The sequence below is a fragment of the Centropristis striata genome, chromosome 1 (genome assembly GCF_030273125.1).
Source record: "Centropristis striata isolate RG_2023a ecotype Rhode Island chromosome 1, C.striata_1.0, whole genome shotgun sequence".
Taxonomy (NCBI): Eukaryota; Metazoa; Chordata; class Actinopteri; order Perciformes; family Serranidae; genus Centropristis; species Centropristis striata.
Window position 1 is genome coordinate 38,183,893 of NC_081517.1, and position 15,548 is coordinate 38,199,440.

A 15,548-nucleotide genomic window follows, 5' to 3' on the forward strand; every position below is an offset into this window, starting at 1 on the left:
CCGCACATGCGCAGAAGCACCACGGGGCTGCACATGCGCAGAAGCGCCACAGGGCCGCACATGCGCAGAAGCGTTGAAAACCCGCGCATGTGCAGAAGCACAGGAAAGAAATAATTTAAAAAATAATTTAAAAAAAAATAATAATAATAATTAATTAATAAAAAATATAAAAATATAAAAAAATAAAAATAAATAAATAAAAAAACAAAATAATAATAATAATAATAATAATAATAATAATAATAATAATAAAATAAATAAATAAAAAAAATAAAAAATCTTGACCTGTAAAGTAACTTAAGCTGTCAACTAATTGTAGAGGAGTAAAAAGTACAATATATGCCTCAAAATGTAGTGGAGTAGAAGTATAAAGCTACATAAAATGTACATAAAAGCACCTCAAAATTGTACTTTAAGTCCAGTACTTGAGTAAATGTACATAGTTACTTTCCACCATTGCTACCTGCCTCTTCTAACTTATACATATCAGTTAAGAGTCCTCCTTCAGACACTGTATGAGGATTAAAGGGATAGTTTGTGCATTATTATACAAAACTTGGTACAATTATTGTCAATGCCCTCCTGAGGGTAACCCTTTAAGGTTTTATTGATCGGCCCCTAGGTGGCACTGTGGTGGCAGTCTAATTTCATATAGGTTTACAATCACTAGGTGTAGAACAAAAAGACACAAAAACAGTTTTGTTCCTGCTATGCTTTGCACAGGTGTTTTTTATTGTTGCTTTTATGTATTAATTTCCTATTTCTATATACCTTTATCTACGTTTTTACAGCCTAAACAAGTGTTATTTTATTTTGCTGTTTTATTTTGTTTATTTTTCTGTCTTCTTTTTTTTTTTGCTATTCATATTTTGGTTCACATCAATATCTAAGTATAGTCTGGACCTGTAAGAACTTTTAAGAATTTTTTACTTAATTTTATTATTCTTAATTTTTTTTATTTAACTTGCCATTTCCCAACTCCCACTGTCTTAAGTTGAATGATGTGTGATATGTGCCTATTTTGTGTGTGTGTATGAGGACTCTATACTGCAAACAAAATCTACCTCTGGGTACAAATAAAGTAAATATCATAGATAAAGAGATAAAAAACATGATAATGATAATCAATTTCATTGCCTTAAGTCTTATGGTCTGGGCAGAGTGCCAAATATTAAATTAGACTGCCACCAGAGCGCCACCTAGGGGCCGATCAATAAAAACCTTCAAGGGTTATCCTCAGGAGGGCATTGACAATAAGTATACCAAGTTTGGTGTTAATCCGACCAACCGATTTGGAGATATAAAATACTTCAATTTAAAGAGCGCCACCTAGTGGTCATCAGCCAAAATTTTGCACAGAGCCTCAGGGGCTCATAGGGAAGTAATAACCTGAGTTTCATGTCATTCAGACACACCAATGTGGAGATATGCAACACTTCGTGTTTTGTGTTGATAATAGCGCCACCTGCAGGAAGTTGTTATTTAATAACTTGATTATTCTTTGGGTTATCAAAATTCTTTTAATAACTTTTTGTTATGAGGGTCCATAGATGCTGTGTGCAAAGTTTGGTGCAAAACGATGAAATTGCCTAGGAGGAGTTCGAAAAAGTAGGTTTACGACATTTCGCAAATTTGTGGAAAAAAACTCTTGGCGAAAATGGGCGTGGCCTATATCACGAGATTCAGCACAACTCAGTGAACGCGTGGATATAAGGTTTTTGAATGTGCGATAAAGTATGTGGGAGTTATTAGCCAAAACGCACTTTCCTTTATTATAGCGCCACCTTGTAGTGGAAATTCAGGATGACAATAGATTATAAAATATCTCGCCAGGTGTGACTTATATTTAAAGTTTCATGAGTTTTTGGGTATGTTCAGGCAGTGAAAAATGCGATCATTTGGGAAGAAAAAAAAAATCATTCGAAATACAATAGGGACCTCGCAGGTCGTTGCCTGCTCGGGCCCTAAATATATTTCGTTTTTGCCCACTTCAGAAGTAACTATTGTAAGGCATAAATCAGTTTCCAATCAGTATTATATTAGCTGTATACCAGCATAAAACGGACATCAGCAAACCATTATAAAGCATAAAACATAACGTGATAACGTTTTGAAGGAAGCAGGATGTCATATGTAAGTAAATATCATACTGATTGATGATATAGTGAAGCATAATTTATGAATGCTACCTTATTTTACAGGAGTCATTCGTGACTGTGTGGGTAAATGTCCATAGAACTACAAACTTATTCAGTAGTTCAGTGAGAAACACACATCACCTGTGTGTTCGTTAACCCCAAGTTACCTCGCGAACCCTCAAATCCAGCTTCTTAGCACAGGGCTCCGGCCATGCAGGTAGCGGAATTCAATCTCTATCCATCTTAACTTTTCTACTCACAGCACTGATATAAGAAAAGACCCAATTTCACCTCCACTGTAGCAGAAACCTCAGAAATACCAGAACATGGGAAAATAAAACCAAAACCATCTGCATGTCTAAATACCACTAGATGTTTGTTTTTAATTGACCCTTAATATCTGAATCAGACACACATACATCCAGGCTATGGTAATAATTTCACTTTATTTAAATGATTAGGCGAGCATTGAAGAAAATCTTTGTTTCTCCTATAGTTTCTTAAATAACTGCATAAACTTCAAACATTCAAAAATGAAAATGTACAACCATTGGTGAGCAGTTTCGATGTCCTGCCATGTTTAGTCCCAGCCAACTTCACATTTTGAAAATGATGACATAAAATGTTGTCTAGTAACAAAATCACAGGTATCTCTTCTTCATATCTTTATCCACATTCGGAGGCGAGCAGGAAACTGGAAGAAGCCTTGGGTTATTTTTCTTCTTTTGTTCCGTTCTTCTTCATAAAATGGATTTGGCTGGAGGACAGCACCTCCAAACGAACCTACAAAGTCTTCATCGTATATTTATGTCAAGCAGATGATGTCGTATGTGGTTTGTTGGTGTTAAGACAGTGATTTGTTTGGGTTCCCACTACTCGAAACACATGCCTTTACAATCAAGTGTCCTTGTCCTTCTTGTTTCCAAAATACAAGAAGATCAGAGTAAAAAAAAGAAGAAAGAAAATGTCTGGGAATTTCTACAGTGTGTGTAGATTGGTTCATTACGGTGTAACAAGGCGGTTCCTGGGGTCAGGCTGGAGTGAGGAAGTTGGTGCGGGGATATGAGGAGAGGGACATTTTAAAACTTCAATAATAGAACTAAATTATTTCAGTAAGTTTTTGCTCCTAGTGTAAAGACTCTTTCTTAAAAAAACATGAACATACATCTATTCATATACATATACAGGATCTAAAAGCGTCCAACTCATCCTCCCCTGAATAAGTTATTTAGTCTGTCCAGCTCCCTGCAGTTATCCATGGTCATAAGTTCTGCCTTCTTGCGCATTCGGTCGTCCCTGTATACCTTAGCAGCATACAGCAGGTCTGTTTCTGGATGAGAAAAGCAGAAAAAAAACAACAGAAGTGTTAATACAATAGAAATAAATAGTGCAGCGGAAACTATAAGTAAGGTTGTTCTATTCTAATAGTGGTTACTCACTTGTCTGTCTCTCCTTCCAACAGTTATTTCTAACATTGGATACATAGTCATCCTCCACACTTTTCTCAATCTGCTGCAGCGCCGAGCCCTTAAACTCCGACTTGAAATCTCTATTGACGTAGTAGTCAACATGCAGGTTTTCTGTCTGCCGTTTTACAGTCTGACCTGTGGACCTGGAGGAGAAAAAGGAAGTACAAGTTAGTTCCAAGTTGCCACAAAAGTACCGTAACGAGCTTTGCTGTCATTTCGCCTCAGGACATTCATACGGATTCATCAACTGCATCATTTTGGCTTCCATTCACACTGCAATCCGGCAATGCAGAACGATGTGGATACCCATGTTACATAGCAGCAGCAGTACGTCTACAATAAGCAACAGCCGATGTGAGTGCATTCAAAACTATATTGACGGAAGAACTGCACGTTGTGCTGTTACTTGCTGTAGAGATTTACAAATTATTTACCATATTTATTTACCCACTCCTTGTGCTTTTAATGACTACTGTTGAGTAAATCGATGGCCTCCTTATGAACTGGATTTAGGTCTGAAACTGTCCCATAATGAAGGATATATCCAAATATATTTAGTTTTTGCCCACTTCAGAAGTGACTATTGTAAGGCATATTATCTTGGATAAATCAGTTTCCAATCAGTATTATATTAGCTGTATACCAGCATAAAACGGACATCAGCAAACCATTATAAAGCATAAAACATAACGTGACAACGTTGTTTTGAAGGAAGCAGGATGTCATATGTAAGTAAAAATCATACTGATTAATGATATAGTGAAGCATAATTTATGAATGCTACCTTATTTTACAGGACTGATTCGTGACTGTGTGGGTAAATGTCCATAGAACTACAAACTTATTCAGTAGTTCAGTGAGAAACACACATCGCCTGTGTGTTCGTTAACCCCAAGTTACCTCGCTAACCCTCAAATCCAGCTTCTTAGTACAGGGCTCCGGCCATGCAGGTAGCATTTACATACTCAAGCGAAGTTGTTCTGCATTTTGCTTAACATGATTTGATTACTGTCGAACTCAAGTGAGAGGCGGGTTATTGATGATACGGTCCATGTCTTTTCTTTTTACCCGAGGGCTGGTTGCACAAATAATGTACACCACCTATTTTCCGTCTTGCCACCTCCGCCCGCCTCGAACAGTCTGACCAATTTAACGCTTCTGTTACTACATCCGAAGGCGCAACAGAGCCACTTGGTCCCCCCATCACACCTCTGGGACGTTGAGATTGAAGGTGAAACGCCACAGAGGCGTAAACATCGCAGCTTGAAAGGGCAGACTGAAAGGGGCTGCTGTCCCTACAGTATCAGGTTTATTAAAGCGACATCCACAGCGATACAAATTCATTGAAAATCCTATAAAACAAAAATCATCTTTATCCACACAAGATTTGTGTGTTTGTGTGTGAATACATACGGTCTAGAGTAGAGGCTGTAGGGTGGTGGGGACATCATCATCTGGCTCAATATTGACACTAAAATCAGGAACACGATGGGCATCAGCTGGATAAACATTGAGAAGCCACCCTGGAGGCAAACACAGCCCAATGAGGACATTTTCCAAAACACACACACACACAGACACAGACACACACAGACACACACACACACACACACACAATCATGGACTGTCATAGAATGTCGTTTCTACAGGTTCACAAAATTATAATTTGTGTGCAAACAAAATGTTTAATATCTTTCTAGATATAAAATACAAAATCTGAACACAACTTACATCTCCCCTTTCTTCTGTTCTCTCTTGTCGGTAGTCCGTCTGATGGCTGTAGCTTGTTCTGCTGTTGGTGAAGGTGTGTGGACTTGCTGTAGAGAAAAATATTATGACTGAGGTCAAATACAAAATATTTGGAATATGTCACCAATTACAGCTAAAAGATCAGTATACAAAAAGATATGTTGTACATTATGTTGAAAATAATAAAGGCCTTTTCAGGACAGGGAAAAGAAAAGGATGCACAAGTCACCAAAACACCAAGGTAACATGAATATATCTCTCACTTATACACTCCATCGAAATTAAAAGACAAGATTATTGACTACTACATTTATAACGTGACTTCACAAGAAAATCTATATAAAATCAATATATTTTGATGAAACACCAATCAAAGTCAAGTGGTAAATGATGTTATGATAAAATGTTATGTTGTGATGTTGTATTTTTTCTTAATTGTATCGTGTTGTAAGTAATTGTAATTGTAAGTGTTTGTATATGTATTTTGTATATTGTACGTGTTTTTTTTTTGTTTTGTTTTTTTGTTTGTTTGTTTTTTGTTTTCGTAATTCTCTGCTTTTTTACATCATGGCCAGGGGACTACAGATGAAAACTAGCCTTCTGGCTAACTCTGGCTTTTTTAACCATGTACAATCATGTGTTTTATGAAATTGCACTGTCCCCTTTTAAATAAAATAATAATAATAATTAACGTTATGAGCTGACTTACAGGAGGGGAAGCCTCCTCCAAAGAACATGTTGAAGAGGTCTTCAGGAGTGATGTCGGCCTCAAAGCCCCTGTGGAAGTCGAAGCCTCCTCCTCCGTGTGAGTGACCTGGGCTGCTAGGCTCCTCCCCTCCCGTCAGGTCATACTGCCGTCTTTTGTCTGGGTTGCTCAGCACTGCATATGCATTACCAATCTCTGAAGGATGATAAGGTTGATGCATCAGAAAGGGGAACATAAATAATTTCCAACTGTTTTTGTAGAGGTTACAGTACAACGCTTTGATGTTCAACTGTATTACACATTGTATTTTATATCACATGCAGGCTACATAGTAGTCTTGCCTACAAGTGTGAGTAAAGAACAATCATTTACTTTTAAAGGCCTCCGTTGCTCCAGGTGCATGATTCTTGTCTGGATGAAACTTCAGCGCTAGTTTCCTGTAGGCTTTCTTTAGCTCCTCCTCGTTGACTTCTTTATTGACACCCAGCACTTCATAGTAGTCCTTACATCGCTTTATTCTGAAAGGGACAGAGAGAAAAGCAGCTGAACATAATCCGGTGAATCATTTTGGACAGCTCCAAAAGAAAGACAGGTGAGAAAATGTTTTTTTCTCTTTGAATTAACTTTTTTTGTGAGGCCCTGATCAGACACTGAACTTTTTTTTAGCACCTTGAGGTGGAATTTTCAATTGTTTTCAAAGAGAAAACCTCATCAGATGAATTGGGAGGACAAGTGACTTTGTAGTTGCCAGACAAAAACCTGAAAAAGTGCTCTACCTCGTCAGGGCCTTGAATTCTCTCTTTTCCTGTCACCTTCTTAGCAGAAATTATTTTAAGGAATGGATTTACTACAGACGGTAGATCAGGACATAGATTGACCTGTGATATATATTCCATTATCTCATCGGGGCTGGGCTATATAATTTAAATCCACGTTACACAATGTCAATATGCAATACAAAACTGCAAACTTGTGAAAAATCCCACATATATTAATTAAACAGATGTTCAATTACCCCACTTTTATACACCATACATAACTATTTTAATTTGTTGGATTACTATTTGCTCGGAATTATTATTTTTGACAACAGAATGTGATTAAACTAAACACTGAGCCGTATGAGTGTAAAAACAATGTGGAGGGAGAATCTGGATGAGCTGATGCACAGCAGGGCAGTGGGTTGAGCACAAGGGTGCTGAAATGTATTAGTACAATGTCACTTCCTGCAAAACCACCACATAATCACCAATTACATTCTTGGCAGCATTTTTGACATCCTTCACTCGCATCTCATGGAACAGATACGCCTCCATTTTAATACATGTTTTTCTCCACTTCGTGACAGCAGCTACTGACAGACAAAAGACCAGGGGCCTCATGTATCAACGCCGCGTATTGCGTACGCTGTTTTTTCCGCACACGCCACATGTATGAAAAGTGAACTTGCCGTGAGAATGTGCGGACCGCTCCGCAACCTATCAAGGTGCCGTGTGGTAGCACCGCAAACTTTTGTTTGGCAGAAACTTCTGTCTTTTATGCTCTATTTAAAACGTGTTTCATGTCTAAACTCAAACTTAACACAACTGGCATTATGTTTATAGTTTATAGCTCTCGGAAAATGGAAGGAAAATGCCGTTTTCCACCATCAATAACCTGTTCTAAATATGAGGGGATAGATGATTTTCTTTCATCTATTTTCATATTTTAGACTTCACCTGCGTACTGCTGCTTACTTGTGCAATGATAGTATGTTGAAGTCTATATGTTTTGATGTTAAGATTGTATATTTTCTTAAGTCTATATATTCTGCTATTTCCACTATTTTTATATATACTGAATTTCCAATAAAGTACTTGTGATTCTGATTATGGAGCGCACACATTTTTCACAGTTAACCTGCCTTAATTACTGCTTCAAAGTCCCGATCGCCGACCGTTTCCCCTTTGGTTTAACATGGAGATGTTAACGCTGCAGGTGAACAGTGATCCATGACGCACAGATCCCTCTCTCCAGAGAAAAAACGTGTGTTGGAAATCCTTTCAGAATAAGTCAGGTGTGGTGCATATTTGATCCCGTATGTGATGTTTAATTGGGACAACAAGTTAAGTGTGGCTTATAAACTGATGCGTAAAAATTATTTTGGCACGCATTACGCACTGACAGCTATAATGGCTCTTAGCCGTTAAGAAGAAGCGTGTCAGAGGACATCTTATAGCATCATTTTACTCACTTCTGGGTTCTTCCGTTACATACCATTTACCAGACATCTCTTATAGATGGGAAAAAGACTTGAACAATGAATATATTGAAGATGATTGGCTGGCAACTATACGCCTGATAAGGTCCACATCTACTTGTAACCAGCTGAGAGAAACTCAGTACAAGATACTACACAGGGTGCATATTACTCCTGTTATTTTAAGTGCAACTTAGAAAGGGGAACGTATTTCCATTACTTTTGGGAATGTAAACTAATCTCCAGATTTTGGTCACTTATTTCAAAGGTCGTCAGTGGGATATTTAAAATACAAATTAAGAAAGACCCTGGGGTTTTCCTCCTAGGCCTTCCCTCTAGGGACTTACATCTCACTGTGTCACATCATAAGCTCCTTGATAAACTCCTTCTCGTTGCTCGAAAGTGTATATTAAAAAATTGGATCAAAACCCTTCCACCTAGTGTCACCCTTTGGTACAGGGAGATCTTTGATCTCCTTCCTCATGAAAGGTTACAAGCTGCTGTAAAGGGAAAGGACGAATTGTTTTTAATTTTTTGGACACCCTTTCTTGATTATATACCTGCAGATCTGAAAAATCTGCTGTTGATGGGTAGACGGTTTTCTGACTGGCGATCATGAGTGCCTATTGCGGACTGGAGACAAACTAGAACTGTACTTATTTATTTATTTTTTGCCTAACTTTGTATAGCATGTGCTGTCTGTCGGGATGGGGTGGGGGGTGGGGGGGAGGGCTTCTGTTTCTGTGTTTTGTATTGTTAATGTGTTTAAAAACAATAAAGTGTGTTTAAAAAAAAAAGGAAAAGAAGGAGCGTGTGTGGAGCGACCCTTCTGTCATGGTGCAGCTCTCTGATCCGGCTGCATTAACAGCCACAGTGACATCTTGTTGCTGATCCCACACCTGAGGCACTAAAAAGCTCATTTTTCCTGCCTCCACCCCGGAGATCACCACGTCCACCTCGCGCGCAGTGGCAGTAAGTTGATTTGTCGATAATCAGCGGGCATGCCGGCGATTTATAGTCATTTGCATGTCATTTGCGTATTCATTTTCGGGAGGGGCCAAGGCGTGGTTGGTGGCTCGTGCATGTGCGCTCAGTTCCCCGCTGGTTGGGATGTATCAAGGAAAGGTGCGCTGAACCTGGCGTAAGAATAGTTTGATACATGTGGAGGTGAGTTTGCGTACGTACTTTCCTAGTTTTGGGAGTACGCCATCTTTCAGTATGAAAGCTACGCACTCTTTGATACATGAGGCCCCAGGAGATGGGAACCCAGGGTCCAGACTCTAGGCTACTTTTATCATTAGACAGCTCCTATCTGTAAAATAAAATTAATTAGTGAACTGTTAATAACAACTTTTAAATTTGGGAATACATATAATCGATTAAACATTATTTAAAAGTTTTCTGCATCTGCTTTATTGCTTTAAATAATATGGTTTTACAGGGCAAACATTGCCAGAAGATTTAAATGTTTGTACAAAGGCTCTGACATTTCTACTATTTAACTAATTATTCTACTACAGCAAGCAAGTTATGCCTTTTTTTCAAAGCATTATCTATAGTAATAATGGCCCAGAATTATGTTTAAATCATTCAGTTGCATGGAAGAAATGTAAACATCGTCTTTTTCTTAGGAGACATGATGCAACTTTTAAACAAAATCCTTTGAGAAAGCTTTAGTGAATTAAAACACTAGGGACCACAGTAACTGCCTATGTTTGATGCAATAGAGGATTACATAATGATGAGCAGCATGTTAATCCTATAAATAAAGATCATGTTGCTATTGTCAACATTCTAGGATCTGATTGGAGCCGGTATGCTGAGGATTAAAAGCTCTGACTGCCTACGTCCCTCTGTGTAGCTGTCTCTCGTGCTCTAAAATTAGAACATATAGCGTTTACCTGGTATCTAGTTCACACTGTTAAATGTCTCTCACTTTATCCTCTCATGGGCAAAGCACCAAGCTAAAGAGGTTCCCATGACAATTAGCTGTGTGTGCACAACACTGCAGAGACTACAGCTTCCTCCTGCAGCCACAGATGAAAGGGCTAATCGAGTGTGATAGACACAGTGCGGCTGCAGTCACAGAGCCAATTGTAGGAAAGCACCAAAATAGGCAAAAGTGGGACAGATTACAGAACCAATTAGTGGGAAAAGAAATAAAACATAAAATGGAAGACCTACTGAATCCTTCTTCTTACCTTTGCACTCCTTCAACCTGGTCTTTGGTGAAGCCTTTAGAAGAGTCGGCTCCTGCAGACTCACGGCTTTCCCCCTCTGGTTGTTCACCCGTGTTTTCTGAGCTTTCTGCTGGTCTCCTTCGATATGCACCGTTACCCGTCGAGCTGCCATTCTTCGTTATCGCTTCCAACAAAGCTGAAGAGAGGAAGATGCTTTGCTCAGACACAAAATCACTTTTTCCAAGTAGCCCAAGTTAGAAAGACAGCACTGAGGTCCAGTTGGAACAATGCCCAATCAGACCGTTCATTGCTCTTAACCCATTGAAGCCTGGAAATCGGATACGTCGTTTTGTAGTATTTGTATAAGCTCTCAAATAGTTTTTGAATTTAATTTCTATCTGCTACAGAGGCTGAAAAATCTATTATTTAGTAGAAGCGTTGACACTTCTGTTGAATTTCCAGAAAAACTTCAGGTTTTAGGGGGTTATTTTAAAATCGCCCAGAGGTTTTACAGGAAGTTTTAGGCGTCAATGGGTTAATGTAAAGCTTAGTCAGTAAATGAAAAGAGTTGGGAAAAACAGTCAACAAAACTTGCAAGCCCATCAAACCAAGAGGAAGAGTCCTGCTAAAACTCAACATTATGGACTAGTTCAAGGTGACTACAGGGGTCCAGTGGATAAACTGCAGGATGATTTTCAGTGGGCCAGCTTTTGCATGCCGCAGCAACTCAAGCTGAATGAAAACACATGACAACTTCTGTTTTCAGTGTCAGAGACACTTTTAAAGTATTTTGACATCGTTGTGGGGTTTGCATTTTGAAAGAGGTCAACTTAATGTTTATGAGAAAGTGGAACACCCATTTGTGGCTGGGTAAAATTGGCCCTACACCTTTAACCACACTGTCATTAAGCCACTTTCCACCATCAGTCTCAACTTGTTACTGTAAAGTGGTGTTTAACGTTAGCATTGCTTTCAGACGACTTAAGCTTTGCTTACTTTTGCAAAAGTGGTGCCAAAGTTTGGATAAAGTATTAATGTTAGATTAATTAATTAATTAATGTCAAAACTAGTTTATAAAAAGGTCTAAATCAATAACATTCAGAATCAAACACATTTTCCAGCTTTCCATTATTTAGTCTTGACTGCACGTCGACATAAAAGTGTTGTTGTACACCAATCACAGATTGACCCTTGAAAAGTGACAACAATGATGAAGTGTACAGTGCATTTAGTTTGCAGAACCAGCTTTGCCTTATATAATCGAAATAATTTAAATAAAGTTGTCAATTCCCAACCAGCAGGTGGTTTACCCTAACCAAGTTGTCAATGATCAATAAAAACACATATAACTACACTACCATTATTGGACAGATGGAAGGAAGGATCCCTTTGATCGTAACTAACCTAAATCACTGTAGATCCTAGGAAAACCCCTTGAATATACACATTGAGATGATTGTGCTAATACATAATATACCAACTGTGCCTTAATGATGGGGCAGTAATAAGATGTTTAATTCCTCAAAAAATGCAAACTTGAAATATACCCCCTCTATTTTATTAGGACTCACACAGACCTTGAAAACAACTTTTTCTTCAAGCATTTAAATTTACTTATTAACACCATTTACAGTGCCCCTAGAGCAGATTTCAATTCAAGTTTGCCGTCTATGTAGAAAATATGGTCAGTGATGCAAAAATACAAACTCAAAGATAGTTCAGCGTCAACAGAGCTGCCTCATCATCTCTCTCACTCTCCAATGCTTTTAACTTTTGTAATGTTCCGTATAGTTTCCTAATGCAGTCACATGTAACATAAGAACAAAACTATTGCCTCTTGCACAACCATAATCTCTCTTTCTCATAGCACCTTAGACTACTTAACAAGTTGAGAACATGAATGTTACAAATTCCACATTTTCTCTTGTTAAAGCATAAAGTTTTGCTCCAACAACCTAATTTCCAAACAGTGATCCATAGTTTATTCTATTGCTTAATTGTATCAAATACATTCCTCTTGATGCTGTATTTTGATATGTTACTATGTTAACAACTTGTTCCAATCTTTCCTCTTTAACATAAACACATTTACAGCAGACTGGAAAATGTTGGGGAATGTTACATTGGACATTTATTTATTATTTCTTTTAAACATCCTTGCACATTACTGTATATTTTAATGCACATCCTGTGGTTTGCATGTGCAGTAAAAAAAAATCCTCAATTTGCTCAAATAATTGAAATCTGACAAGTCTAATATTGACAGCAAATTGTTTATTGGCTATATGTGTGCTGTTGAATGACATTTAGTTTTTTTCAAGGTTCAGCCTTGAAAGCCAGATATCTCTTAGCTTCCTGTGGGAAGCCTTGAAACTGTCCTTGCCGCTTTATAAATCCTCACAGCTAAACCTGCGTGTGCAGGCACATAATTAGGCAGACAGACAAAAGGACCCAGTTGGACATTTAACTACGTCTAACTGACAAGTTATAATTTAACAACTGAGGATCTCCTGGCCAGCAATCTGCAAGCCTTCTACACAATCACTGACAATCCTTAATATCAGAGGTTATACTAGCAAACATTTTCAGGGGTGGCTCAGTGAACGAAAGTGAAAAAATATTACATTAGTCATTATAAGAAGATCACATAGAGTATTCTAAATGTGTGTGATTTGGATAAAAATACTTCAGAGTAACTTCCCAGAGTCGGAAGCTAATAAATGTCTTAGTACAGAGTGACCTTTTTTAATTTGGTGTAGTCTGATGTTATGTCAAACAGCAACATTAGGTTTTTATGGCTCAATTGTTGAGTGTCTATGGGATCTAATAACAATAATGGCATCATTGGCATCCAGTAACGGAGTAAAACTAAGCAAGGGGGCATCTTTTTCCAAGCTTTTTCTGAGAGGGAGGCCCACAGTCTCATATTTTGAAAACCTCTGCAGTACAATAAAGAGCCATTTACAATCCAAAGCACCTTTGTCATCCCTGTGAGTACCTAAAACCTGTTTACAGTCATCTCCCAGACAGCTGTGTCCGGGATTAACCCATTTAATCCCAAATTTTTCCCAGACATGAAAATATCCAAATCATGTGTCATTTGTACACTTTTGAAATAATCAACCATTAGTTTAAAAGATTCTCATGGAAAAATAGATGAAAAGGTGCGTTTTATGTTCGGTCACAATAGTGACTGGTGGGATTAGATATTGTATCTACCATTTACCCATCAAGCTGTCTCATTCTACCAAACTAACTGAATAGGGATAAATAAAGTAATTTTGTTTTTTTTTGTTTTTTATTTGATCTATAGACTACATTAACATATTTCTCCTATGCAGTCATAAAAAATATTATATTTCCCTTTCCAGTTATTAACATATGTAGAATTTTGTAACTGGTAGTCTCCAACATTGCCACTAGAATAACATTCTAGTGTCTAGTGTGACAACTATACCAATATGAATACTGAGAGGACAATACATAGAGCAAAACAAAAAAAGCAGTTATCGGTCTAACTCAACATTGTTACTTTATTGTAACAGACATAGCATTTTTACTTTTGGACATTTCCAATGTGATGGGAGGAGAACATCCATTGGCTCAGGGCAGCTTTGTTTGACATATTCTGCAGGAATAGAGCCTTATAACGAAGAAATATTTTTACGGTCACTATTGTGACCGGTGGGATTAACCCTATAAAGCCTGAACCATGAAATAATTGCCAGAAAATTCAATTTTTGTAAAAACTGAGTGCTTATTAACCTGCTGACGAATTTTAAGAAATGAATAAATTGCATTTATGAATTCTAATTTGTATCATATTTGATACATCAGGTCTTTTTGTGCAATTTGTTGCTCACAGTTTGTTTTTCTCAAACTAACAAAAACATATAAACCCTAACATTTTTAACCTATTAAGACTTTGACTTTTCCTTTTTCCTCAAACATGCAAAATACATATTTTTCCCATATAACACAACATCATACATCTGCTGATATGAAGTTTTTTTAATGCAGCAATGATCCATTCGTGGAACCTGCATATCATTTTTGCTACATCTGGTATTTTTGTGCAATTTGTTGCTCAGTTTGTTTATCTTCAACACATGTATACATCAGGTTTTTGATGATGTAGAGGTCTCAAAAATTACTGTATCTAATATGATACACTTGGCTTTATAGGGTTAAATAGATTAACCTATTCTCCAGGCCAACCATTCAATTAAAGGATTGACAGCATCAAGTCGTAGCCTTGACAACCTCCTTCTCCAGGCTCTGGTTGCCTGTTCTGGCCTGGAATTACACCACAAATGTACCGCCTTTACACAGCAACATCGTAAACAAAAGCCAAAGTGTAAAACTCAAACTGAAAGTCGGATGACAGTCAACAGAAACGCTTTAAACGTCAGTTACCGTTAAAGAAAACGGCTATCTTAACGTTAGCATCAACCACTGAATGAATGAGGTCTTGACGTCACTGACTTTTGTTACTTTTTGGTATTCTAAAGCAGAACAGTGCTGATAGCGACCAAAAACACAAGACAAAGTCATCAACGTCGTCAAATATAACCCACATTAATTGTAAAAGTCAACTACAGTGATGCTAGGTTAGCAACATAACGCTAGGCCCACAGTTAGCTGACGTTAAACCAACTCTGGTGTGTGTAGCTTCATTTCCTATGTGTAAATCACAACTTAGCCTTGATTACCGTGAACTTAGCATACAATCATGTGTTATACAATAGTCAACAGTTGACCTGTAGTGAGCTTAAGTCGTAAGTGATGTTAAAACACGTCAGCTATAGCAGCTAGCGTCCAGAGGGCCGGGGTCAGCCACAGACACCTTACCTTTGGCTCTGTCGGTGGGATACAGCTTCTCTGCTTTGATGAGAAACTTCAGCGCTTTCTCTTTATCTCCGGCTTTGAGGGATCTCGTCGCTATATTTATACATTTTTCGGCTTCGTCTCTGTTCCCTTCCATTTTCATCCCTCTTCCTCCTCCGACAGAGTCAGCTGATCATCTCGCTCACCACGTGGTCACCCGCACTGACAGCTCAATCCAAC

At 38.0% G+C, this 15,548-nt stretch overlaps 1 protein-coding gene across 1 annotated transcript; it reads right to left on the reverse strand.

Annotated features, from left to right (window-relative positions):
• Positions 1 to 2,948: 2,948 nt before the first annotated feature.
• dnajb14 (DnaJ heat shock protein family (Hsp40) member B14) lies at positions 2,949 to 15,494 on the reverse strand. Its single transcript, XM_059341620.1, has 8 exons — positions 15,333 to 15,494; positions 10,503 to 10,677; positions 6,435 to 6,580; positions 6,066 to 6,257; positions 5,339 to 5,424; positions 5,021 to 5,130; positions 3,578 to 3,750; positions 2,949 to 3,468 (listed from the first exon to the last, which is right to left on the reverse strand). Exons 1-8 carry the CDS (start codon positions 15,469 to 15,471, stop codon positions 3,344 to 3,346), a joined length of 1,146 nt encoding a protein of 381 aa, XP_059197603.1. The 5' UTR covers positions 15,472 to 15,494; the 3' UTR covers positions 2,949 to 3,343.
• Positions 15,495 to 15,548: the final 54 nt, after the last annotated feature.